At 26.8% G+C, this 26291-nt stretch overlaps 1 protein-coding gene across 1 annotated transcript in view; it reads left to right on the top strand.

Moving 5' to 3' along the window:
* LOC100201760 (nipped-B-like protein) overlaps positions 1-26291 on the top strand; it is a 96452-nt gene that overhangs the window by 24994 nt on the left and 45167 nt on the right. The window contains exons 10-20 of the mRNA XM_065817403.1: positions 7446-7526; positions 8640-8862; positions 9104-9425; positions 10837-11031; positions 15071-15353; positions 21881-21925; positions 22324-22407; positions 23031-23260; positions 23394-23592; positions 23845-24126; positions 24228-24386. Coding sequence (XP_065673475.1) covers positions 7446-7526; positions 8640-8862; positions 9104-9425; positions 10837-11031; positions 15071-15353; positions 21881-21925; positions 22324-22407; positions 23031-23260; positions 23394-23592; positions 23845-24126; positions 24228-24386 — 2103 coding nt within the window. The remainder of the gene's footprint in view (positions 1-7445; positions 7527-8639; positions 8863-9103; positions 9426-10836; positions 11032-15070; positions 15354-21880; positions 21926-22323; positions 22408-23030; positions 23261-23393; positions 23593-23844; positions 24127-24227; positions 24387-26291) is intronic.

Raw genomic sequence — 26291 nt, 5'->3', positions numbered from 1 at the left:
TTGTTTAGCTAAGTCTAAAAAGAAGTGTACAAATTTGTTCTTTGTGTCAATGCAATCAAGACAATCTTCTCCTTAGAACAAAAACATTAGTGGAGGAAGAAAGAAAAGAAAGAAAAAATGAAGCAAAGCTTCATTGGCTGAATAAGAAAACGGTTTTGGATGAGATGAAATAGAATGTTATAACAATAATTACAACAGTTTTGATCAGTCTTTTAAAATTTTTTAATTTCAAGTAGTATTGAATTTCTCCCACATGTTTGGCATTGCACTCTGCTCCAAACTTGTTTAAGTTTACACAATTTTCACTGTTTAGTTATTTGTACTAGGATTTACTTTCAAATTCATCAATGACTGTGGACCTAATTTGTGCAATAATTTCACCAGCAAAGATTATAACGATGCTTGTTCAGTTCTTTAACCAGTTTGCTTAGCGTTACTGTTTTGCTTTACTGTTTGAATATTCCCCGACCACAGGTTAGCAGTTAACCTGTTTTTAATTCCACCAAACTTTTTTCTAGTATTGCAAGTTTCTTTTGCTCTTTTTTATTTATACTGGTTGCTATTTGTTGTTCATTTAGTTTGGTTGGTTTTTGATGTTTGGTAGCTTTTTGACAAATTAAAAGATCTCAGTTTTTTTCTTTGTAATTTCTTGTGACACCAAGTTGCTTATTTACTTTTTCAGTCTTATGCAATTATGTAATTATGTAATTGTTTTTTGTAAAATAAAAGTTTTCATTTTGTTTGCTAAAATATTTGACCAACTAAAGTTTTCTCGCAATACTTGTAATTTCACTTTCTGGAATTGTTTTAACTGCTTGAGTCAACATCAATCACATCAGAAATAGTTCTAGATTCAGCAACAAGGTAGCTTTTTTTGGAGTAACAATGTTCAGCAGTTTTGTCCAGTAGGATAAACAACCAATTTTTTTTAATTTCTACATTAAATTTGTATGTTGTTTTACACTTTGTTATTATCTTAGTCCGTATTTAAGGAAAGACTTATTCATTTTTAGTAGATATTATACTTGTTTTAATTTTGAAATTAATGAAAAAATCTTGAAAAAATGTGTAAAATGAAATATTTTAAATATATTCTAAGCTTCTTATTTTTGATATATTCTAAGCTTCTTATTTTTATATATTCTAAGCTTCTTATTTTTAATATATACTAAGCTTCTTATCACTTATTTGATTAAAAAAAAGCTTCTTATCACTTATTTGATTGAAAAAAGTTAATTTTTTGTTGCCAAGTTTCAATTAACGCAATTATTTGCAAAACATTTTTATTTGACATAGGTATGAACATAGCTAAGTTTGAAGAATGAAGAACATAGTTAAGTTTGAAGCAATGTTTCCGCCGGGCCTACATCAACAATCAACTTTTTCAGTTGATTTAATTATTAATAAATTTGAATTTGGTTTAAAATAAAAATCACTGATGACCTCTTATTAAATAGCCATCCAACCCTTCCCTTCACCTTGTTCGTCCACATTTAAAGTAATTTTTTAGCCACACTGACCATGACAGTTTGCATCTTTTAACTTATAAAACGTTTCAATAATTTGCGCAAAAACTTATTACTGAGAAAAAAAAACAATCCCGAAAAAAAGGAAACAAATTTGTACCAAAATATCAAGTTTTAATTAAATAAACTAGAAAATTTTATAATAAAAACAAGAAAATTGAATTTTTTTTTTAATTTTTATACAACTTTTGCATTCTTTTTTATAGAATGGTTGTTGTTTTTAGCTACTCATTTTGATACAAGTTGATGAAAAAAACATATTAACTTTTAATATTAAAAATTTAACAACAATTGAAAGTTTTGATATTTAATTTATTCACGATTTTTATCAGTCCATATAATTGAGAAACTAATTTGGTGTGTATGCTAGAACTGAGAAATGTTGTTTTATGTTTTTTCTTAAATTTTTTTTCTTACGTTTATTCGTTTTGACATCTTTTTGCAAGGGGTGTTCAAAAAATGGAAGAAAATTACTTTAGTAATTTTAAGTAATTTTGTTCAAATTACTTAAGTAATTTTAGTTATTTTCCAAGAAAATAAAAATTACATCTAATATTGCATTTTTGTGTGATATATAGTACTATATAGGTATAACAAATCACAACCTAAACTAAACTTCCAAGATATAATGTTGAAAACTTAAAATTTCTATCAATTTTTTACTCAAAGATGTTCTCAAATTTCAATAACAAAAAAAAAAGTCTAGAGCACCAAAGCATCTTTCTGTAACAATTGATGATGCTGATAAAAACTTCAAAGTACAGTGGAATTTTTTAAGAAATTGATCCTTCAAATTCAACTATTTCTTTTTTGATGCAATCAAAAACATTTATGTAAGACTTGTTTTTTATCAAATCGGAGTTTTGAGAAAGAAATAGTGAAGTTCTTCAGTCTTATTCTTTTTTTGTAAAGATTCTTTTCAAACATTGGAGGCTTAACATTCAACTGCTGATGTTTAAGGATCTTTAAGATCATTAGAAAAATGTAAATACATATCTCCTGCTATAATTTCTTATAATTTATAACTTTTTTTTTTGTGTGGGTAGTCTAAACTATAATCTTTTTTTGAAAAATATGGAAAAACAAAACCAAGAAATATAATTAAAATTTAAACTAAAAGTTATAATACTTTAATTTTAGGGTTTAAAATTGAAAATGTAACAACTTTTATGCAAATTTTTATAAAATTTCAATTTTTTGTTGATTCGGAAAAAAAAATCACTTATTTTTACTTATGTAATAAAAATTTGCTTAAGTACTTTGTTTAAACAATTACTTATTTATAAGCAATTACTTATTTGTTTAAACAAGAACTTAAGTTACTTTTATTTACAATTTATTTAAGTTACAATTATTTGTTTAAACAAGTATTTAAGTTACTTGAAACAGCCCTACTTTTCACTTTTGAAAAAGTTTTTGCTATATTTGACATTTTTTCTCAATACTTATATAATAGGAAAAGAAGAAAATAATTTTATTTTTCAACAACCTCGCTTCCAACAAGGCTGCAAGCAACCACTATTTAGAGTTGGAAGTTACTGGAAGAGAAAAGATAAAGATTGTAGAGCAAGATAACGATTGACAGACGACTTAAAAGATTACAAATTATATGCATTAGGAAAGCAAGATGAAGAAAGCGAATTGCAAAGAACTGATATTCGAGGAAAAAATTTGAGGAATAAAAGTTTTTGGATCACTTAGGAACAGTCACAGTGAAAGGATGAGACTTAATTGAATGACGAGTAACTTGAGAATGAATTTTAGTAGATGGCATAAGAGACGCTAGCTCTTTAGAGCAGTGCCTGTTATAGTATTTGTAAAAAGGAGGAAGAGAAGCAACATTACGACGATGTGATAATGGTTAGAGGTTGGTTGCAAGAGCAGGTCCAACTATGTTTACTTGTTATGAGTTTTTGCTCCTTTTCTAAAAGAGAAAGGGCATCATTGGAAGATCAGCCTCAGATATGGCAACAGTATTCCATGCAAGGCCAGATTTGAGATTTATAGAGAATAGAATCCAGAGTAAGAAAGTGTCGAGCTCGATAAAGAGATGCAACCTTAGCAGATGCTAATTTTGCAGCGGATTTGATATATGGTTTCCAAGAAAGAACAGAAGTAAGAGATATTCCTCGAAGATAAAAGGTAGATGACTCATTGAATACATTACAGTTCATCCTTGAGATCCTTTTTAAGCTCAAAATCCTACTGTTCATACCGTGAGATCCTTTTCAAGCTCAATAGCCCCCTCCAAGCAATCAGAGAGTGTTGGCTTCTTATCATGACAAGAATAAATGAGATGTTACTAGATACACCATAATAAGAAGGCTTATGGAGAAGACCGACGTGCCAAACTTTATCAAAAGCTTTTGAAATGTCAAGAGTGATGGCCTTAACCTCTCCACCTTTATCTAATGCACGATTAAACATATTGGTTGTTACTGTTAGCAAATCATCTGTAGAACAAGATGATCGAATTCCATATTGATGATCAGGAAGTAAGTTATTAGATTCAAGATAAGAGATTAAGTGTTTGTTAATTAAAGATTCAAAAACCTTGCTTATGATAGGACGAAGACTAATGAGGCGGTGGTTAGACAAATCAGATCACTCTCCAGAATTTTTGAAGATAAGGGTAACAGATGCTGTTTTCCAGCAGGCTGAAAAACAAGACTCTGATAAGCACATGATGAATTGTTTTGAAAGTATAGACAACTGCTCCGGCAATTGTCTATACTTAAAGACAAAGCTGAATTGCAAACAATTCAGCTTTGTCTTTAAGAGAGTTGACAAAGTCTGAACCATACAAGAGAGGTGGAATTACAGATTTGCCCTTATTATTCATACTATTTTACTAATTATACTAAGATTCTCCAGAAGTCACGAGAGCCTAATTTTTGTGATGAAATACAAGATTTCATGACCACATTCGTTTAACAAAACCTTTTTACATTGGTTTCTAGCAGTAATAAACAGACGTCTATTTTCTGGAGAATTGTTTTGCTGATAGATATGGAAGTAATGGTTTCGAATGGCAAATTGCAGCAGCACTATGTGAGGAAAACCATGGAGAAGAGTGAGGCTTGACCTGGAATTGTCGATTGGGAACAAAAGATTCCATGCCAGCCTAAATCCAAGAAGTTATGCAAGAAACAGATTTGTCAACAGGAAGACGAAAGATTTCTACCCAAGGGTCATCACAAAGAAAATCACAGAAAGAGTCGCAGTCAGCTTTAAGGTAGTTGTTAACTGGTACGATGATAGGGGGATTCAGATAATGAAGAAGAATGAGATGATAGTTTTAAACAGATCAAACCATGATCAGATGCACCTAAGGGTATATGTGAAGAAACTGAGCACTGACTAGGATCAGAAACAAGACGTAAGTCAAGTAGAGAAGGTAAATGATTCGGGTTGTCTGGAAAGCGAGTTGGATAGTTGACTATTTGAGTTAGGGATTGAGCAAGGCAAAAGTTGTGTGTTTAATGCCTGCAGAGTCACTGATACTTGAGCCAAATCATTCTGTGTGATGAGCATTAAAGTCACCAACAACAACTTTATCAGTTGATGGGTAAAGAGAGAAGGCTTGATTAAATTGATCAGAAATAACATCAAAAAGGGTGCAGTCTTGAGATGAAGGAGAGCGATATGGAACAAAGAGAAAGGCGATAGATTGAAGTGGTGCTAAACAAAAATACATAAAAGAATAGTCTGTGGATTCAAACCTAGTTTCACGACAAACAGGTGAATTCTTACGAATGTAAATTCCCAGGCCAAGCATGTGACTAATGAAGTCTTTATGAATTAAAGGAAGATAACGATCAAAACTAAGATCACAAGATGAGACAGCCAAACTGAATAAACAAAATAGTCTCACAAAGAGCAATTAGGACTGGTGAACTTTTCAAAAGATAACAAAAGAAAAGTAACTTTGAAGATCACAAATATTAGTGAGTTATGGATTTCAAGAACTTTGTGATGGCAATGGGTTTTTGTGTTTTATGGTTTTTGGTACTTTAGTCATTCTTAAATTTGTTAAAGAACTTGACAAGCAATTGCCTCATTACTATTAGTAAATTCTTGACCATAACATAGGGTCCCAAATTTGGCGTCGACAATGCACATCAAAAGTACGAACAGGGACACCATTCATGCGCAACATGGCACAGTTAGTACTTAGATATTTTACAGCTGTTGATGGAATCAGCTTCTCTGATAGCTACTACAGAGTTTGGGAAACCTGACTACCAGCCATCCTCAGAACCATAAAACTGAGTTTTATAGCTGTACCCTCATTAGGAGATAATAGAATGAGTTGCCTAGTCATAAAAACACAAGCAAAACCCATGCATTGAGCCAAGAAGATACAGCAGTCAACACCCTAAACTGGAAACAATGTATTATTTATACATCTGCGCCAGGCTATAAGATGAAGAAAGGATGCGGGCTGGTCAACAGAATATGTTTACCCCTTAAGTCTTTGCCTAGGAGGCCTTCTTCAAGGCAGTAGCCGGATGCGTTTGACATCTGCCCAAGATGAGTATTTTTATTGAGACACTATCTCTAGCCTTTACTCAACTAAGAGCCCCAAGGTAGGGGGTGTTATAAGTCGGAGTTAAAATCTCTAAGTCTTTGCCTAAAAAATTGCATCCTTCAATGCAGCAGGTCATAAAGCAGGTTGATTTGTATAATATATTATTTGATTAATAAATTTTGCAATGACGGAATAAATTAATTAAAAGAATAACATGGTTTCTTTTATAAACATGTTTACCGCATTTGATGCATGTCTAAAATTGTTTCTTTTATATTGTCCATTCTCTATTGTTAATACGAATTACAAGAGAAAATGAATTTAACGATTGCTCTGTTTAAAAATGTTTTTAAAAACTTAAAAAAATGTTTTAAATAGGCTCCTAAAATTTTGTTAAAAAGTTAAGTAAGTACTGTAGCCCACGAACTTTTGGAGTATTGTCAATAACAATAGTTCATCAGGAAATAATCTATCGGATTTAAATGCACAATTTGGATAATCCAACAAAGTGCAAACTATTTCAATGGGGGCAGTTTATTTGCACAAAAAAATATTTTTGTGAATAATTAGCAATTAGTTTTCTCGCTTTTCTGTGCATTAATAAAAGCAGTACAGTATAGTAAAAACATTTGAAATTCAAATTTAAACATTGGCGATGTTTCTAGCGCAAATAATAAAGTATTTCCTTAATAACCTGATAGAAAAAAGTTGCGAAAAAATTGTATATCAAAAAACGTTTTTATTTTCGTTACATTCTTATCTGCTTTTTCCCTCGACTTGTATCAATTTTGGTAGTGGAAAATAACTAAAACCAAAAAAAATAGAAAGCAGAAATAATAGATAAATAGTAAAATATTTAGCTATATTATTATTATTATTTTTTAAATATTCAATTTCTTCGAGCATATTTTATTTAGGTTTTTTATTTCGTATAGTCGTATAATTCGTTTCCTTTCTTTGAGTATTGCTGTTTTATTCTCTCTAGTTTCTTATAGCTTTATTTTGATGCAAATTCTTTAAATACTTACTTTATAAAAATGTGGTCAAGTTGTCTAAAAATTACTTTAAGCATGGACAAACAAGCATCTCGGGAAGGCTTGCCATCTGTTTTATTACATGCATAGCTGCCATACAGTATCTATGTATAAATGTCTTTTATTACGGCAGACAAAAAAAGCTTTATAAAGGAGTTGTTTTTTACAATTGGATGTACTCACAGCGTCTACCCTTATAAACGCAGGTGAGGTATGTACATGTGAGGTTCTGTGTTAACAAAAATATGCACAAACAGATGCAACAGAAATGTTTATTAAGTACACTGTATTATTTGGTTAATTTTGTTTGACAAATTATTTTTCATATAACTTACTAACTGTAGTTTCTCTTAGGTACCTACTGACCAATTAGTGCATATTATCTCTTCAATGGATCGACATGTGCGAGATTCTATTCAATTATGTCTAAATCAGGTTTTAGTATTATATTTATATGGTTTAGCCTAATTATTTAAATAAAGAATTAAAAAGAAAATATAGAGTTTATTGGCTTGGAATGCATGAGAGAATTAAAAAAAAAAGTTCATCACTAACTTATCTTAACATTGTTAATAAAATTTTTAAAAATATTTTTAACTACAATTATTTATCATAAAAACAAGTAAGATTATAAGCAAGTAAAGTTACAACAACTAATATTACTTATTAATATTACAATTAAGTAAGAATACAAACAGTTAAGGTTACAAAAATTAAGGTTACAACAAGTAATATTACCTATTAATATTAAAATTAAGTAAGGTTACACAAGTAAAATTACAATAAAGAAAGATTATAATCAAGTTAGATTATTAACAATTAAGGTTAAAAATAAGTAAAGTTACAATTAAATAAGATTGTAAACAAGTCACAAAAGATCTGTTAAAGACATTGTTTATATTGTATTGATATATATTTTTTTATTTAAATCCTGAGCTGATATATATTTTTTTATTTAAATCCTGAGCTGAAATAAAAGTCTGTTTTCTGACTTCAAACTTCTGTTCTATATAACTTCTTGGCTTATGAACTATATGAAGCTTATGAATTTTTAAATAAAATAATATCCCAAGTATTATTTTATTTACTTTGTTTTTATTCATTTTATCGTGTTCAAAAATTCAAAAATATATTATCAGTTTAGCAATAATTAAAATCGTTTAAATATAAATTTATAAATTTATTTTTTTAGATATTATTATTCTGTTGTCCAAAATTAAAAATTTAATGTACAAATGAAAATAAAACATATTAAAATGTTTTGAATAGATGTCAAATTAATTAACAATAAACAAATAAATAAATAAATAAATAAGAAAATAATCTATTGTTTGAGTTGTACAATCTTAATAACACATTTTTTTTAAAAAAAATGACACGATCAGTTGTATTTTATATTTTTAATTTTTTAACAGACTGTGAGACATGGTTTAGTTTAATAAAAATTAAGTTTGTTTATGGTAATTAAAATAGTTTTAAATTTTTTTTAAATTTAAATTTAATTTTTTTTTAAATTCAAATGTCAAGCTATGCTTTTTAAAACTTTAGGATGATGATGAAGAAGAAGGAACAAAGTGGTTTAAATTGCAAGTTGAACGTATTTTACGATCTGCAGAGGCAGCATGTATCATACTTTATTTAAGAACATGTCCAAATATGCCAAAACAAGTTTATTTGGAAGAGGCTCTAGAACATATTATTTTGTTTTGTCAGCATCACCTTGAAACTACTTTATACCCTAATTATGACCCACTCTATAAACATTCAAATGGTGTGAATGGTTTTAATTAATTTTTTAAAACTAATTAATAGTACATAGTTTATTTTAATTTATTTATATTCCAATGTGTTAAAAAGTGGTTAGTTTTTATTTAATTTTAATGTTAACCAAATTCTAAATATTTTACAAATTTAACATAAATTTTTCTGAAATAAAATATCATAAATAATTGATGAATAATTATTAAAATCCTAACTTTTTTATATATTAAAAGACAGCAGTATTTTTATAGAAGAAAGTTTCTCAAAGAAATCTCGAAGTCATGTCGTGGACAAGTCAATTTTGCAAATTTATAATAAGCTATGCGAAGTCGTCTCTCTGTTAGCAGATACTTTAGCTATGGAAACTTTAACTGATTCATCTATTCTGAAGTTATCTCAAATTGCAATTTCTTCATTCTTTGTTGATCAAGTCAGTGTACTTCAACTTAGTGCTTTGAGAGTGGCACGTGCAATATATAGAGGTTATGTTAAACATCGTGACTTAATAATGGATGATATTTTAGCTTCTCTTGCAAGGCTGCCATCATCTAAAAGAAATTTACGTAGTTATAAGTAAATAGTGTTTTGATTTTTTTTTTTTTTTTCTTTACTCTTTTTTTTTTTTTTTTTCTTTCTAATTTTTTGTTTAACTTCTTATTTAATAAATTTAGTTTTTGTTATCTGTTTTATTTTCTGTCACAATATTTTGCATTATTTCATTTAGTTTTTCATTCAGCACAATTTTTGAAGTTTTTCTTAAATGCCTTTTAATAGTAAAAGTTGTATTCATATTAAAGAGAAATATAAAGAAAAAAACAATTGAGCTACATTTTTTTGATTAAAACAAAAGAATAAATGCATACCAAGAAAAGCCAACTTTTTTGTTTTAGTCCAAGCTTGCCTTCTCTGTTTTGTAATAGGCTAAATAGTCTTCATAATGTACCGCAATCTACAGACTTGATAATTTATTCGTTAAGCGCATTTTATTCTTTAGAGTTTTGGTACATGACATCATTGATTTTTTTGTTTATAGAAGATTTTGCTTTGTGCTAGAAGTGTACATCCATTATGATGTGTACTTCTAGTACCAAACAAAATCTTTTGCTTTTTTTTGCCATCCAAGGCTGAAAAATTATTTTTATATCTGATAATTGCCAATTTTATAACCCGTCTATATTATTATGTGATGAATATTAATTTTTTAGCCTGTTTCAACAATCTTATAATTAGGCCAATAATAAAAATTATTAGACTTCCTGCAACTAGAATTTTATACTCCTATTGTAAATATTTTTTCCTATTGGGCACAAAACAAACGGTTGCCTATTTTTTGGCAAACTAGACTGGTCAGTCAGTGTATAAGCAGGCAAGTAAAGATGAGGCTTGCATAAATTTAGCAATTAAAGTATCTTTATTTATTACATGCTTTGTGCCATTAGACTTATGTGTTTATTAAAGGTGTTGAGCGCCAACTTGTCTTGAGGAATCACAAACCCTCATCGCCTGCTTATTGCAGACCTGTTCCCTTTGAATACATTTAATGATTATTTTTACTCTGACAAATTATAGAAATTTTGTTTTGAGAATGCAGAATTTTATACACAACTTTACTTTTGGTATCCAATCTTACAGACTTTAAATAAAGTTTTGATACATGGGCATTTGGTTTTAATCTTCTAGCTTGGTTGAGTACTATAAAGTACTTAAGAAAATAAAGAGTGTGCTTCACTAGAAAATGTGACCAAAGACAATTTTATTACTCCATACTGAATAACAAGTAGTTTTTTTAATCTAACTATGTGCTATTAAAATATATTTATTACCTTAATTTAATGAAAAAAAATTAAACATTGTTATCAATATCACTTCGCACTATTTTTTTGTTTTTTCCATTTTTTTTTTATTTTTTACATAAATCTTAAAAATTTAAGTTTATTAAAATAAGATTAAAAAATTTGTAGCAATTAAAAATATTTTGATTTAGACTGGAAGAAAATGTTTCCATCCAAATGTTTACAGCACTAGTTCTTCAGCTTGTTCAATGTACTGTCCAAACGTCTTGCAAAACTGACTCAAAAGATAATTTGCAAAATATTGTAGATATAAACATTTTGATAGTAAAAAGTTATGAAGATTCATTGAGAGCTGCACAAAACTTTCTATCTTTTTTTTTGAAAAAGTAAGTTTGTATATACATATATATATATATATATATATATATATATATATATATATATATATATATATATATATATATATATATATATATATATATATATATATATATATATATATTGTAGGAATTGTGTTAATATTTCCAGTAAGAGTGCTCAATACAGCGTGTTATATAATTAGTAGAGCAAATAATATAGTGAAAACTATATGTATATATATATATATATATATATATATATATATATATATATATATATATATATATATATATATATATATATATATATATATATATATATATATATATATATATATATATATATATATATATATAGTTTTTTGGAATAATACAATCTTTTTTTTGGTAGCTGAATCCAATAATTATTGAATTGTTTTAAATATTTTGAACATTAGGGACAGGGTGAAAGAAATGTATTGCTCATGGATAAAAATCCAAGAAATCCTGTGTTTACTCATTTCTAAAAATCATGATTTTTTTTTTTTTTTTAAATAATGTACACTCAAAATAAGTTAATGTCTACCTGACATCAGATGAAGAAAAGTAAAGATAAATGGTCATTGTATTTCATTATTTAAGTTGGCCACATAAAACTGAAGCCTTCTTACCAAATAGACTTTTACTTTTAGGTCATAAAAATTAAAAGGTCAATTTAAAAAAATATTATATTACTCAATTTGAACTAAGAAACTCACATTCATTCATACACACAAATTAACATTCTATAAACAATTTTAACAACAAATCTTTAAAGTTAGCCATTGATATACACAGTTTCTCAGAGTTTAAAAGTTTAAAGGTTCACATGGAGCATTTTTGCTTTTGCCTCTCATATTTGAAGTAAGGTGCTTTTTAAAAAGGCACCATTCCAAGAGTCTCTGTGATTCGTTGTTCCTGGATCATTTTTGGAAAAATACACTTCTCTAAGACATCTAGTTAGAACAGGACATCCAGCCTTATAGAAAGGTTTTAAAAATTGTGTCATATTTTTCACCATGTTCTGCCTGAGCTCCAAAACATTGAAAGGAGCTAGATTCTTGTGAGAAGCTTTAAAAAAATCAATCCAATCAGAAGGTATATTTACATGTGATTTGGTGTTAATGAGACTCATGTCTTTATCACACTCTATGTAAGAATGCCCTCTTTCAGGAAAGAAAATCTTTATTGAGTCAAATCTTTTTTTATGCTGAACTAGATAATCCAGAAACCCAAAGACTATAATTTTTATTTTGACCTGCACAAGAATCACAAAATAGCTTTAATTCCCTGAGATCTTGACTTAGGTGATAAATAAAATAATCATATAACATAGATGGCACCTCATTTGGCCGCTTTTTGGCTACAGTTTCATCATAGCCATAGATAAACACATTTTTGCTCGATAGGACATGGATGTTAAAAGAAAGAAATGAAAGTTTTCTTCTGTAATAAAAATCATTGGTTGAGTTATTATGGACATTCAAATTTCTTTGATAGTCAAATGCTATTATTTCAAATGTTGAATCATTAATTACTTTTATCCTAGATTCTCCTTTTCTTCAATAAAATGTTTCTGCTTTTCTTTGATGCAAGTTCCTTTCAGTTTCCAACTCTTTAAGCTTTGCTTGCAAATCAGGGTTAATTAAATTATCTTTAGCAATGAGATCTATTCTCATTTTAAGCTCATCACACTTTGAACAAGTGTCTTTACGAGGATATCCAAAAGCAATGTTTAAATCAATGTTAAATATTGTCCTGTATGTCTCGTAAGAAATCTTGCTATCTGTATAGATAATTTGAAACATGTTAAATATTTCGTTAATGTTTATATCCTCAGATAAATATAGGCGTCTTGTTTTATCTTGCGAGTAGTGAGACTTGCTACCCCTAAAAGATGAAATGTGATCTCTTATCTTCTGAACCATTTCATTTGTCAGCTTGTGAGGTCTATTTGTATGTTGACCTCTTCTGTCCTTTGGTGGCTCACCTAAAGATGAAAAGATGAAAAACAATAAGAAAATATGTTAAATAATTTCTGTTTATCAAAAACTAAATTAAAGATTATAATCTTAAAATAACATGCTTGATAAAAAATTGAGAAACTGTTTCAATTTATTTTTCATTTCACATAAATTAGCCCCTTTTATTTAAATCTACACTAAAAGCTTAGGCTTAGGGAAATATTATGTTAATAATAATATTATTGTTAACATGATTATAATAGAGGCTAGCCCTTTTATTTAGACTAAAATCAAAACCAAGACATTTATAATTATTTTTATATTTATAAAAATAATCAAGATTTTAAGCATTAGATAGGCCTATAGTCTTTTAGTCTAGTAGGCCTATAGCCTATAGTAGAGCACTAGACTAGTCTAATCGAAAGTAGAGGCCTAATAATGTTCGCACAATATGAAACATAATGTACGGATAGCTTTTATTAATTAAATTATATGTAAAAACACTAGATCTTATTCTATATAGTATAGTCACTATGCTAGGTCTACCTGTAGTTGATAAACTCCGTTTTATTGTCGAGACCCTGCCTTTCTTGATGCCGAAGATGGAAAGAAATGCTTTGAAGCACACCTAGGTAAACTCATCATCAATATTCTTAAATACTTTGTACTTGTAGCTGTTATCATTCAAGTCTTTTAAGATGATTTCATTTTTCCATGATCTCCTTTTTGTGACATTACAGACTGTAATAAGGCCAGCCAGAAAAGAGTCTTGGTATTCTTTGCTCGATAATGCATTGAAAGATTCCAATAAACGAGCTCTTTCATCTACTGTTACAACTTTAAAACATTTATATCATGTACATTTGCAGTCAGTCATTTAACTTCGATTGGCAAAGTCAAACTTCGCTGGTGCTTATGTGTATGTATATATGTGTGTGCATACATGATGAAGTCGCACTCCTTTTATATGATTCCTATTTAATCAGTTGATGTATGTACTCCCCCTACAACAGGCTATTTCAGTATGATGTCAGAGTCAGACTGCTATAAGTATACATACATATATATATATATATATATATATATATATATATATATATATATATATATATATATATATATATATATTTATTTGCTTATAAAGCAAGTTTATATATATATATATATATATATATATATATATATATATATATATGTATATATATATATATGTATATATATATATATATATATGTATATATATATATATATATATATATATATATATATATATATATATATATATATATATATATATATATATATTTAAGTCTCTACAAACATACTTTGAATTATAAATATTTTAAAAAGTTAGTTAGGTGTATATATAAATGTATATATATATATATATATATATATATATTTATGTATTTGTATATATATACATATATATATATATATATATATATATATATATATATATATATATATATATATATATATATATATAATATATATGTAAATTATATTAGTGTATTTTACAAATAGAGTGCTCAATGTTTTTAAAGAACAGAGCAATAATATATATATATATATATATATTATATATATATATATATATATATATATATATATATATATATATATATATATATATATATATATATATATATATATATATATTTAAACAACTTTAAAATGTATTCCTAATGTTCTTAAAAGAATAGAGCAGTTAATAATACTAATAATTCTAATTCTAATTAATAATACTAGTTAATAATACTAATAAATATAAATAAATATAATTCAACTAAATAAATTATTAGAAAATCACTTTACAAAATTTTTTTTTTTTTTAACACTGTTTCATCAATAAGGTTTCTGATGAGTCTTTTTGATGAAACAGAGTGTTTAATGAAAAAAAATTTTTGGTTAAGTGATTTACTACTAATTTATATATATATATATATATATATATATATATATATATATATATATATATATATATATATATATATATATATATATATATATATATATATATATATATATATATATATATATAAACTTGCTTTATAAGCAAATTTATATTTCAAATTTTTTAGATGCTCAGTATCACGAGAAGAAAATGATTACAGACAATTGTTTGAAAATTTTTTACAAGACCTTTTTACCACAGCAAATCTCCCTGAATGGCCTGCAGCTGAAGTTTTGCTTATGCAATTAAGTCATTTATTTGTTGTGACATTCAGCAGTAGCAAAGCAGATATGAATGTTCGTTCTTCTTCAATTGACTATCTTGCACAAATTGTTACTCATTTACGCAGTAATATTCTTAAAATAGAACATGATGATCGAAAAGACAAATTAAGAACTATTGTTGAAAAGGTTTTTTTTTTTAATGAAGTAATAAATATTGCTATGTATATATATGTATATATATATATATATATATATATATATATATATATATATATATATATATATATTTATATATATATATATATTTATATATATATATTTATATATATATATATTTATATATATATATATATATTTATATATATTTATATATATATATATATGTATATATATACATATAATGTATATATATACATATAATGTATATATATATACATATAATGTATATATATACATATAATGTATATATATACATATAATGTATATATATACATATAATGTATATATATACATATAATGTATATATATACATATATATATTTATATATATATGTATATATATATATATATATATATATATATATATATATATATATATATATATATATATACATATAATGTATATATATACATATATATATATATATATATATATATATATATATATATATATATATATATGTATATATATATATATATATATATATATGTATATATATATATATATATATATATATATATATATATATATATATATATATATATATATATATATATACATATATATATATATATATATATATATATATATACATATATATATATATATATATATATATATATGTATATATATATATATATATATATATATATATGTATATAATATATATATATATATATATATATATATATATATATATATATATATATATATATTTAATTCTGTGTCAAATAACCCAGAAAATTTTAAAAATGTCACCCTATATCATATACCATATATATATATATATATATACACCATATATCAGATTTTGCTGATTTTTACACAGTTAATAGTTACTTAGTAAAATAAGAATTTCTTGAGAATTTTAGCCTTTGACTCCAAGAAGGTCCTGAAATATGGCCATTTTACTTTTAAGAAATGTTGGCCAGGCCCCTTTTGTCCCTTCAGCATTTGCAAAAATTTATTTAATGGTTCCAAGTTGCATAACTTTAAAAATATTTAATCTTTTAACTTAAAAATATGTAGGTCAAAGGTAAAAAAGGGTTTTTAAGTACCTTTAAATTTAGGCAATTTTTTATATATCTGATTTTTATATATCTGATGCTTAAGAAACCCATGTGGCCTTGATGATATCAAAAAAATATTACACCTCATTCTATGTTAATTGATCTTTCAAAAAATATAAAGACTTTGATCTGCAAGCATATGGATTTCCATATATGGATAATGGGAAATGGCCCTCACTTTTTTGTAGCAGAATATTGAAATTGATTTTTCACTACCTTCCAAACTTGCTAGAGCTCTGAAAATTTTGGCATTTCTGTAGTGCTAATGAATGTGCATGTTAAAATTGTTTTTAGGGCTCCAAGACGTTAGGAGGGGGGGGGGGACTGGGGCAAGTGCCCCACTTTTTTGTAGTGATATCTTGTGATAGATTTTTCACTACTTTCCGAAAAACTAGAGCTTTGAAAATTCTAGCATTTGTGTAGTCCTGATGAACGTGTGTTAAAATTGTTTTCAGGGCAGATAAATAGAGGGCTGGGGCACTGGAGGAAATGCCCCACTTTTCTGAAAAAAAATTTAAAAAGTAGAACTAGGAGCTATCATTAATTTAACCCAGAATCTATAAATACTGTTAGCTTTAAACAAACAAATGAAGATTTTAAAATAACAAACATGTTTTCTTTTTCTGGCATTCAACCTAATCAGCTAATCAACATAATACATTGAAATTTGGTGAACTTATTCTATTTAAATATGATATGTTTTCATTGGATTGGTATGATAATTGATATTGACAATATTGAGCAAGATGTTATGGTAATATTTATGCACCCCCATGGTCCTTTTGACAAACTTTTTTTGCTATCTAGAGCAGATGAGTGTTGGGTTCTAATTACCAACATAATTTGTATCATTGATGCACCTTTAACAACAATTGGACCTATGCATACTTTGACCATTGGCACATCTAACACCTGTTCCATAAAATTTGAGACTGACTTTAAACTTGAATAAAAACTTAAATAAACACGATAAAAATTTTTTTTTTGGGGTATGTTCTTAGAATTAAATATGCAGAATAGGAAAATAAAAATAAATTTATCACAAGACTCCTTCTCTTCAAATTTGATTAAGTCTGGTATTGGTACCTTGTACCAGCTTTTGTACAGCATTTAGGTCAAGTCTACTGGCACAATAACAAATCCGACGCTCAAGGTTTGATATATTATTAGTAGACCATCCATTCTTGTACACATCCCGCTTAAGCATTGCCCAAAAATCCTCTATAGCACGAGCTTCTGGTAAGTTTGCTGGATTGTCTTTTTTTTGAACAAATGGTATCTTCTGGGTTTTTAACCATATTGTTACCAAATTAGCATAGTGAAATGTTGCTAAATCTGGCTAAAATATATACTTGGTGTCTCGATAATATTTATTAAAAAAAGGTTGCAAGTGCTTTTGTAAACACACTTTTAAATAGATCTCTTGGTTTACCGCTTTGCAAGAAGTAAATAGATGTTAGCCCTCGAGGGGTGATTGCCATCCATACAAGTAATTTTTTTTAAATTTTGCAAAATCATAATGCTTAACAATGTCTGGTGTCAATTTTTGATCATTTGAATAGTATGTATTATTACCAGTGTGCTATTCGACAAAGTAAAGTATGACTAATTGTCAATATTAAATTCATGGTTGCGATATTTTGAATAAAGTCTACCACATTTTCGGCAACCCCAAAGCCTCTGTTCAGGTGTTCTACTTGGTCTTTTTTTTCTTTTATAACAAAGAATAGGCTTTTTAAAGCGTTTTAAGATTTGTCCGATGGTGCTTTTGCTACAACCAAGTCTTCTAGAAGCCTTTGAAAGTGACACACCTTTTCGATTGTTAAACATTTCCCTTAATTTGATGCAATTGTTTTGTGTATTAAGAATAGGCCTTCTTCCACTTCCAGCTTTGCGACCCAATGGTTTATTTTGATCCTAACTGTTTATATATCTATAAATTGTAGCTTTTGAGTAGCCCTCCATCTTGAAATGGTTCCAAACAACGTGTTTTCCATCTTCATGTTTTTTTTTATAAAAATTATGCACACAACTTTTTAGGGCTTGTTGATTTGGCATTTTAAATTGTTATCTAAACAAAAAATAATCACAGAATTTATATGCTAATTAAAATGGAAAATATAGAGCTTTCATTTGATACCAAATACTAATTATTTTATCAAGCTTACTAATTAAATATCGCTAATTCAAGTTAGTCTCAAATTTTATTGAACAGGTGTTAAGCAAATCTTAACACAATCTTAAAACTTTATATATTTGTATTTTACTTTGTAAATAATTAAATAAAATGGAACAAGTACAAACCAAAAAATTTTTTGAAGACAATATTTTCAAAGTCATCTTTACATTCGTAAAAAAAAAAATTAATAAACAAGGCATATTCATAAAAAAAAATTTTAAGAAAATAAGTGGGGTATGGCCCCAGTGTGCCCCAGGATATGGAGCCTCTGTTTGTCTCCCCTGAAAACTATTTTAACACACATTCATTAGGACTACACAAATGCTGAAAGTTTCAGAGCTCTATCACAAGATACCACTACAAAAAGTAGGGCACTTGCCCCCAGTATTCCCCCCCCCCAACCACCCTCACCCCTTCCTAATGTCTTGGGGCCCTGAAAACAATTTTAACATGCACATTTGCTACTACTCTAATTTTACTCTCTAATACTAATTTATACTCTATAGTAATTTACTCTAAGTAATTTATACTACTTTACTCTCTAATACTACTCTAACACTACTACTAATTTTAACATACACATTTGTTACCACTTAGCACTACAGAAATGCCAAAATTTTCAGAACTCTGGCTAGTCTGAAAGGTAGTGAAAAATCAATTGCAATACTTTGCTACAAAAAAGTGGGGAGCATGCCCCATTATCCATATACGGAAGTCCATACACTTGCAGTGAATATAGAATGATGTGTAATATGTATTTTTTTGATATCATCAAGGCCACATGGGTTTCTTGAGCATTAAAAACAAGTATATAAAAAATTGCCTGAATTTATTTAAATTGATAATTACAGGTACTTAATAATAATTTTTTACACTTTTGATCACTTCATCAGATTCATCACCCCCAAAAATAGCTAGTTACAAATTTATAAGTTTAAAAATTAAATATTTTTAAAGTTACGTGACTTGAAACCTCCATATAAATGTTGCAATTCTGAGGGAACAAAAGAGGCCTGGGCAATATCTGCTGAAAGTAAAATGGTCATATTTCAGGATCTTCTTGGATCCAGAGGCTAAAATTTTCAAGTAATTCTTATTTTACTGAGCGCTCTCTGTATAAAAACTTTATAAAAACTGTATAAAAATCAACAAAATCTGAGATGTTTGGTGACATGACCTGGGTCATTTGACATAGAATTACCCTATTATATTATATACATATATATATATATATATATATATATATATATATATATATATATATATATATATATATTATATATATATATATATATATATATATATATATACATATATATACATATATATATATATATATATATATATATATATATATATATATATATATATATATATATATATAATATATATATATATATATATATATATATATATATATATATATATATATATATATATATATATGTATATATATGTGTGTGTGTGTGTATATATATATATATATGTATATATATATATATATATATATATATATATATATATATATATATATATATATATATATATATATATATATATATATATATATCTATATATATCTATATATATATATATATACAGTATTGTGAATAAGTTTTAGACCACTTACATTTTTTCAAAAAATCCCGGAGAATTTTTCTCTAATATTTAAGTTTGAAGTTCTAAATTATAAACTTATTAAAACACATGTGTTTCACACAAAATATGGAATAATTACAAACTTTTTAATGTCAAACTTCATAAAAAGCTCTTAGTATTTAGTATGTCCTCCTTTTGCCTCAATCCCAGCCGATATTTGCCTGGAAATAGATTCATACAAATTAGTTATAAAATCCTGTGGTATGTTGTGCCATGCTCTTTAAAGTACTTCAAAACATTCTTCAGCATTTCGGGGAACATGTTCGACCTTCTTTCTGTCCAGGTAATCCCAAATATGCTCAAATATATTTAAAACTGAACTCTGGGGAGGCCAGGTCATCAATTCCAGTACTCCTTCCTCTGCCATTCCATTTAAATAATATTTTGCCACTCGGGAACAATGTTTTGGGTCATTGTCCTGCTGCAGAATAAAACTATGACCTATTACTCTCATTCTGGATGATACAGCATGGTGCCTTAGGATATCCATATAATGTTCCCTGGTGAGTCGCCCCCCCTATTTTAATCAAATCACCTACTCCAGATGAAGATAAACAGCCCCAAACTTGTAAAGAGCCTCCTCTGTGTTTAATAGTCGGGTTTAAACACACGGGCTGATAGGCTTCTTCAATTCTTCTTCAAACATATTGGCGTTCTTTCGTTCCAAAAATTTCGAATATGGACTCATTGGTGTACAGAACCCGATTAAACATTTCTTGGGCCCAATCTTTGTGTAGTTTTGCATATTTAAGTCGATTTTCTTTATTGCCACACCGTAATAATGGTTTTTGAATTGCAACACACCCTCTTAATCCCAATTTAAGTAGGTGCCGTTGAATAAAAAAAGGGAAATTTGTTTGTATTAAACATTTTTAAAAATGTAATATCAAATTTAATTATTTATTATAAATAAAAAATTTAAAGAAAAAAAAAATTTCCTAATAATAATAATAATAAAAAACAAGTTAAACAATATTTAATTTGTTTTTTAAAAATTTTTATTTTTTTGTGGTTATTTAAAAAAGTTAATGTCTTTAAAAATTAAAGAAAATTTTATAATGTCAAATTAGCATTAGGCAAATGCATTATGCATTTTTTATTTAAAACAAGGCCATTATATATATATATATATATATATATATATATATATATATATATATATATATATATATATATATATATATATATATATATATATATATATATATATATATATATATATATATATATATATATATATATATATATATATATATGTATATATATATGTATATATATATATATCTACATATGTGTGTGTGTGTGTGCGTGAGTGCATGCGTGCGTGTGTGTGTATATACATTTTTTGCTTAAAACAATTTCGTGATTTTAAGTGGCTTATTTTTATAATAATTTTTTTGATAAAGTTTTTGATGAAAAGTAATTTAATAAACCACATTAAAAAGTACATAAATGTTTTGAGGAAAGAGCATAATATTCAGTACATTTAAATTTATAATTAATTCAAATGAATTATAATTAATTCATTTGAATTAATCATATATATATATGATTTATACATTACTTTATAATTATTTATTTTTAGCTAATAAATCCTGCTGGTTCTACAGATGATATTCCAGTTATTGAGGTATGAGGTTTTAAATTCCAGTTATTATTTTTATAATGTTTTATAATGTTATTATATTATATTATAATATATTTATAATGTTAATTCACTTTCACAAGTTCAAGAAGGCCATTACAGTAGAAGAGGCTACTATAATTGTGCTTACAACTCTCTCTCAACTTAATAACTCCGAAGCACAAACCTTTGAGAACAAGACTGCTGATTATCTAAAAGTACCTAAGGGTGCTTTCAGGTAATCATCATCATTCATATCATCACCATTCATTATATTATCGCCATCTACATTTTATTATCATGATATTACATTATTGTCATTATGACTGTTATCAAAAATATTTTATTTTGAAAATAATTTTTTTTTTTAATGAATTGAGTTGTTTTTTTTTTTAACTATATAGGATATGAGCATATATGAAGATAAACTCCGCACGTGTCTAATATCAAGTTTGAGCTTGTTTGGGAAGGATGAGGAATCATACAAGGTGTTTTTTTTTAATAATTTTTTTTTATCGCTTTTTTGAGTTTTCCTGACTTTTTCAAGGCAGTTTGAAAGATATATAATAAATGAAGGAATATAAGTAAAGTAGAAAAGTTTTTTAGATTTACCTAGGTTCACCTGACTGAACCTAGTTTTAAAAACAGAAACAAGTGCATAAGGAAAAGATGGTATGGAGTTTAACTGACTGGAATCTATAAAATTGGTATTTGTTAATAGTGCTTTTGATAGGTAGTCAAAAGAAATGGGGCCTAATAAAATGAAATTAATTAACAAAGAAGCTACTTAATTTTGGTTATAACCCTCTCTCAACTCCAAAACACGAACCTTGACAGACAAGCCTGCTGCGCTTAGAAACAAGTTGAGTGCAGTACCACCAGGGATGTGGTGGGGATCGAACTTGGAACATCTCGCTTGTGAAGCCAGTACTCTACCACTACACCACTACCACATTAAAATTATAATTTTAATAAGCAATTTATAATATTTTAAAATTATAATTTTTCTTGTTTTACTTCACATTTTATATTTAAAATGCATCTATTAAAATTTCAATTCCATATATTAAACAAATACTTGAACAAATTTTTTCAAAAATTATTATTTTAGTTTGCTTGTGAATTTTACATTGGGCAATGGATAAGGGATGTTCAAATTGAAATAGAGCAGTATATTGTGTCTCCTATGGCATCAATTCCTGGTGCTTCATCTAAGTTAAGTTTTAAAAATGAAGATGATACAAAGATTCCAATCCCAAACAAATTGCAAGAGTTGGAAGAAAAAAAAGAGTTTTATCATTCTTTAATAAAAAATTACAACAAGATATCTACTTTGCAAAAGTAAGGTGACTTTTAAAAGTTCTGTTTTCTCAAATTATTTTATTGGTCTTTAGTTTTATCAATATATAAAAATATATATTTTTTTTGCTTGTACTTGTTATATTATTAATGTTTGTATTTTTTACATATATAGGACATGGAACATTCTGCCGTATGATAGTTGTTCAATAATAGCTAGTCATTTAGCATCATATAGAACTTTTTCTAAAAATTTTGAGGTGTATTTGCAGCAAATTTGCAAGATGTTGAGTGAACAAGCAATAGCATTGCGCACTAAAGCAGTAAAAGCTCTTACTATGATTGTCAGTGTTGATTCAACTATACTTATGAGAGTGAGTGACCTATCTTTTAAATTATTTCTTTAATAGATAAATACTAATGGGAATGAGTGATTTGAAGTTCTCTAATAAAACTCTCTAATAAATACTTGTGAGAATAACTGACTTTTAAATAAAATTTTCTAAATAAAGTTTTTAAAATTTAAACTGACTTTTAGATTAGTTTTCTAATAAAACTCTTATAAATAAAACCCAAAAAAATAAAACAAGTTTATAAATTTTATAATTCAAAAAATCTCATACTAGAAAGACATCCAAGATAATGTCCATGGTAGACTCCTTGACCCATCAACTAATGTTCGTGAAGCAGCTATTGATCTTATTGGACAGTTTGTTCTCAAGTCTAGCGACCTTGTTTCTCAGTATTATGACATGATTATTGCACGGATACTTGACACGGGGGTTAGTGTTCGAAAAAGAGTAATAAAAATCTTAAAAGATATCTGCATTGAACACCCTGATTTTAAGTATGTTCCTGAAATTTGTGCTAAAATTATTAGAAGAGTTGATGATGAAGTTGGAATTAAAGTATATTGTTTCCAAATTGTGTTGTGAAGATGAAATTTATTTTGTTTTTATTATTGTTAAAATAAAAAATGTTATTTTCTTTATTAAAGTTTTACATTTAGAAACTTGTAACTGAAGTATTTCGCTTGATGTGGTTTCAACCTGTTTCTGACATTACCAAGTCATCTGCAATTCTTTTCACAAAGACTGTTAATATTACCAAAGTTGCTTTGTTATGCAAGGATACTGGTTTTGAATGGCTGGAAATATTGCTAGAAAATGTGAGTAAATTTTTCAATTTTATCTCTTTTTTTTCCTGCAACATAGCAACTTGCTGTTGCCAATAGCAATTTATTTTCTAATAAATTTCTATCTTTTAATATGTAACAGAAATAAATTTAAAGAAAATGATAATAATAATACTAAATACTAAATAATAATAATATTATTAAGAATAATGAAAAAAAAAAAAGATAAAAAAAGTGTAGAGTTACATAATAACATTTTTTCCTTGTTGATGTTACAAATGGTTAGGTGCATAGCTCGGTCATTATGTTGTTGTTACAAATGCAAAGCTCCATTATTTAGTTGTTGCTAAGCTCCATTATTTCGTTGGTGTTACAAATGGTTAGATGTGTAGTTCCATCATTTCTTGGTATTACCAATGGTTAGGTGCATAGCTCCATCATTTTGTTGATGTTACAAATGGTTAGATGCATAGCTCCATCATTTGTTGGCGTTACCAATGGTAAGGTGCATAGCTCCATCATCTTTTTAGTGAACACATTTCTATGCATCACTACAATTATTAATGATATTGTAATATTTTTTAAATTTTTTTTAAATTAATAAAAGTAATTATTTTTAGCTATTTGTATGGAATATGCATCATTTATCATCCTCCTGATGATAAATGCTACATCATGATTAATTCTTATCAATTACAGTTTTATCTAGACAAGGTTGGTTGGTAGGTTGTATTAGTTTGCTTATTGCTATACCTGTGCACCTTTGCACGTAGAGCACATTCTATAGTTGCCATGATTGTTAAGCTTTTAAGTCTGATTATTTTAAAGAAATTTAGTAAGCACAAATTAAAATATACTTGTAGTAATATTAACATATTTTTCAAAGAAAAAAATTTTGTGTACTCGTGTGACAGCTGTAGCTAAGACATTGCTTAGGAAATTAAAATTGATCAAAAAAATTATCTTAACAGAAAAACATATTTTAACAGTTAATGGTGAAAAGCAATGAGTATGTCAGAATGTTTTCTGTGCAGCTTTTGTGGTGAATAAGAAAAATTTTGTTGAAAATAAAGTTTGTTGAAAAATATGCTGTTAGCCATTAAAAACAAATTATTAGGCATATTGATTACAGAATCTAAGGAAAGGAAAAGTACCAGAAAATAAAAATTAGAAAGAATCAATTCAATTAAGATGATAAAAAAAAGTTATAAACTTGAGTATGACAAACAAGTTTTAAAAAATTATGTGATAAAGAGTTAAAGAAAATAAAGGAAGTGAACAAGGCTTCTGTTACTGCAGTTTTAAACATTTTTCTTGAGTTTTTTTTTTTTTAATTTCATTTTTCATTAATAACATTTTTTTTATTCATCAAAAAGTATACTGTTTTACAAAAATTGCTCAAGGTTGAGTATGTTGAAAAACAACCTAATAAAAAGCCCTAAAATAAATTATGGCTTGACATATAAACAAGCGAGGAAATTAGCATTTCATTATGCTATGAAACTTTGCAAATGTTAAATATAAATATATACGAGTAAATAAATGTTGAATAGATATATATACAAGTAAATAAAGAAAAAATAAGCAGTTAGAGTGGTTTCATAAAATATCACTTTTTACTTTGAAAATCTAAATATAGAAGGTTGTTTTATTCAACAAATTTTAATCAGCAAAAGTTGTAAATCTATTCTTTAACAATTTAATAAGATTTTTAAAAAACATATTTTCACTTTTAATAGAATTTATAAACATAATGATATTACTATAATCTTCTAATGTTATAATCTTCTAAAGCACCGCATGAAACAAAATAAGTTAGACAATCCATGTCTGCTGAAAATAAACAGCAAATTACTAAAATAAGTAGTATAGGAAATGCCTTAAGAAATTTCATTCCAGCTTTATATTTCCCAGAGCAAGCTTTGTGACATCATATTT

Source organism: Hydra vulgaris, chromosome 14, assembly GCF_038396675.1.
Source record: "Hydra vulgaris chromosome 14, alternate assembly HydraT2T_AEP".
Taxonomy (NCBI): domain Eukaryota; kingdom Metazoa; phylum Cnidaria; class Hydrozoa; order Anthoathecata; family Hydridae; genus Hydra; species Hydra vulgaris.
Note: the sequence above shows the minus strand (reverse complement) of the source record. Positions and strands in the feature narration are given on the sequence as shown.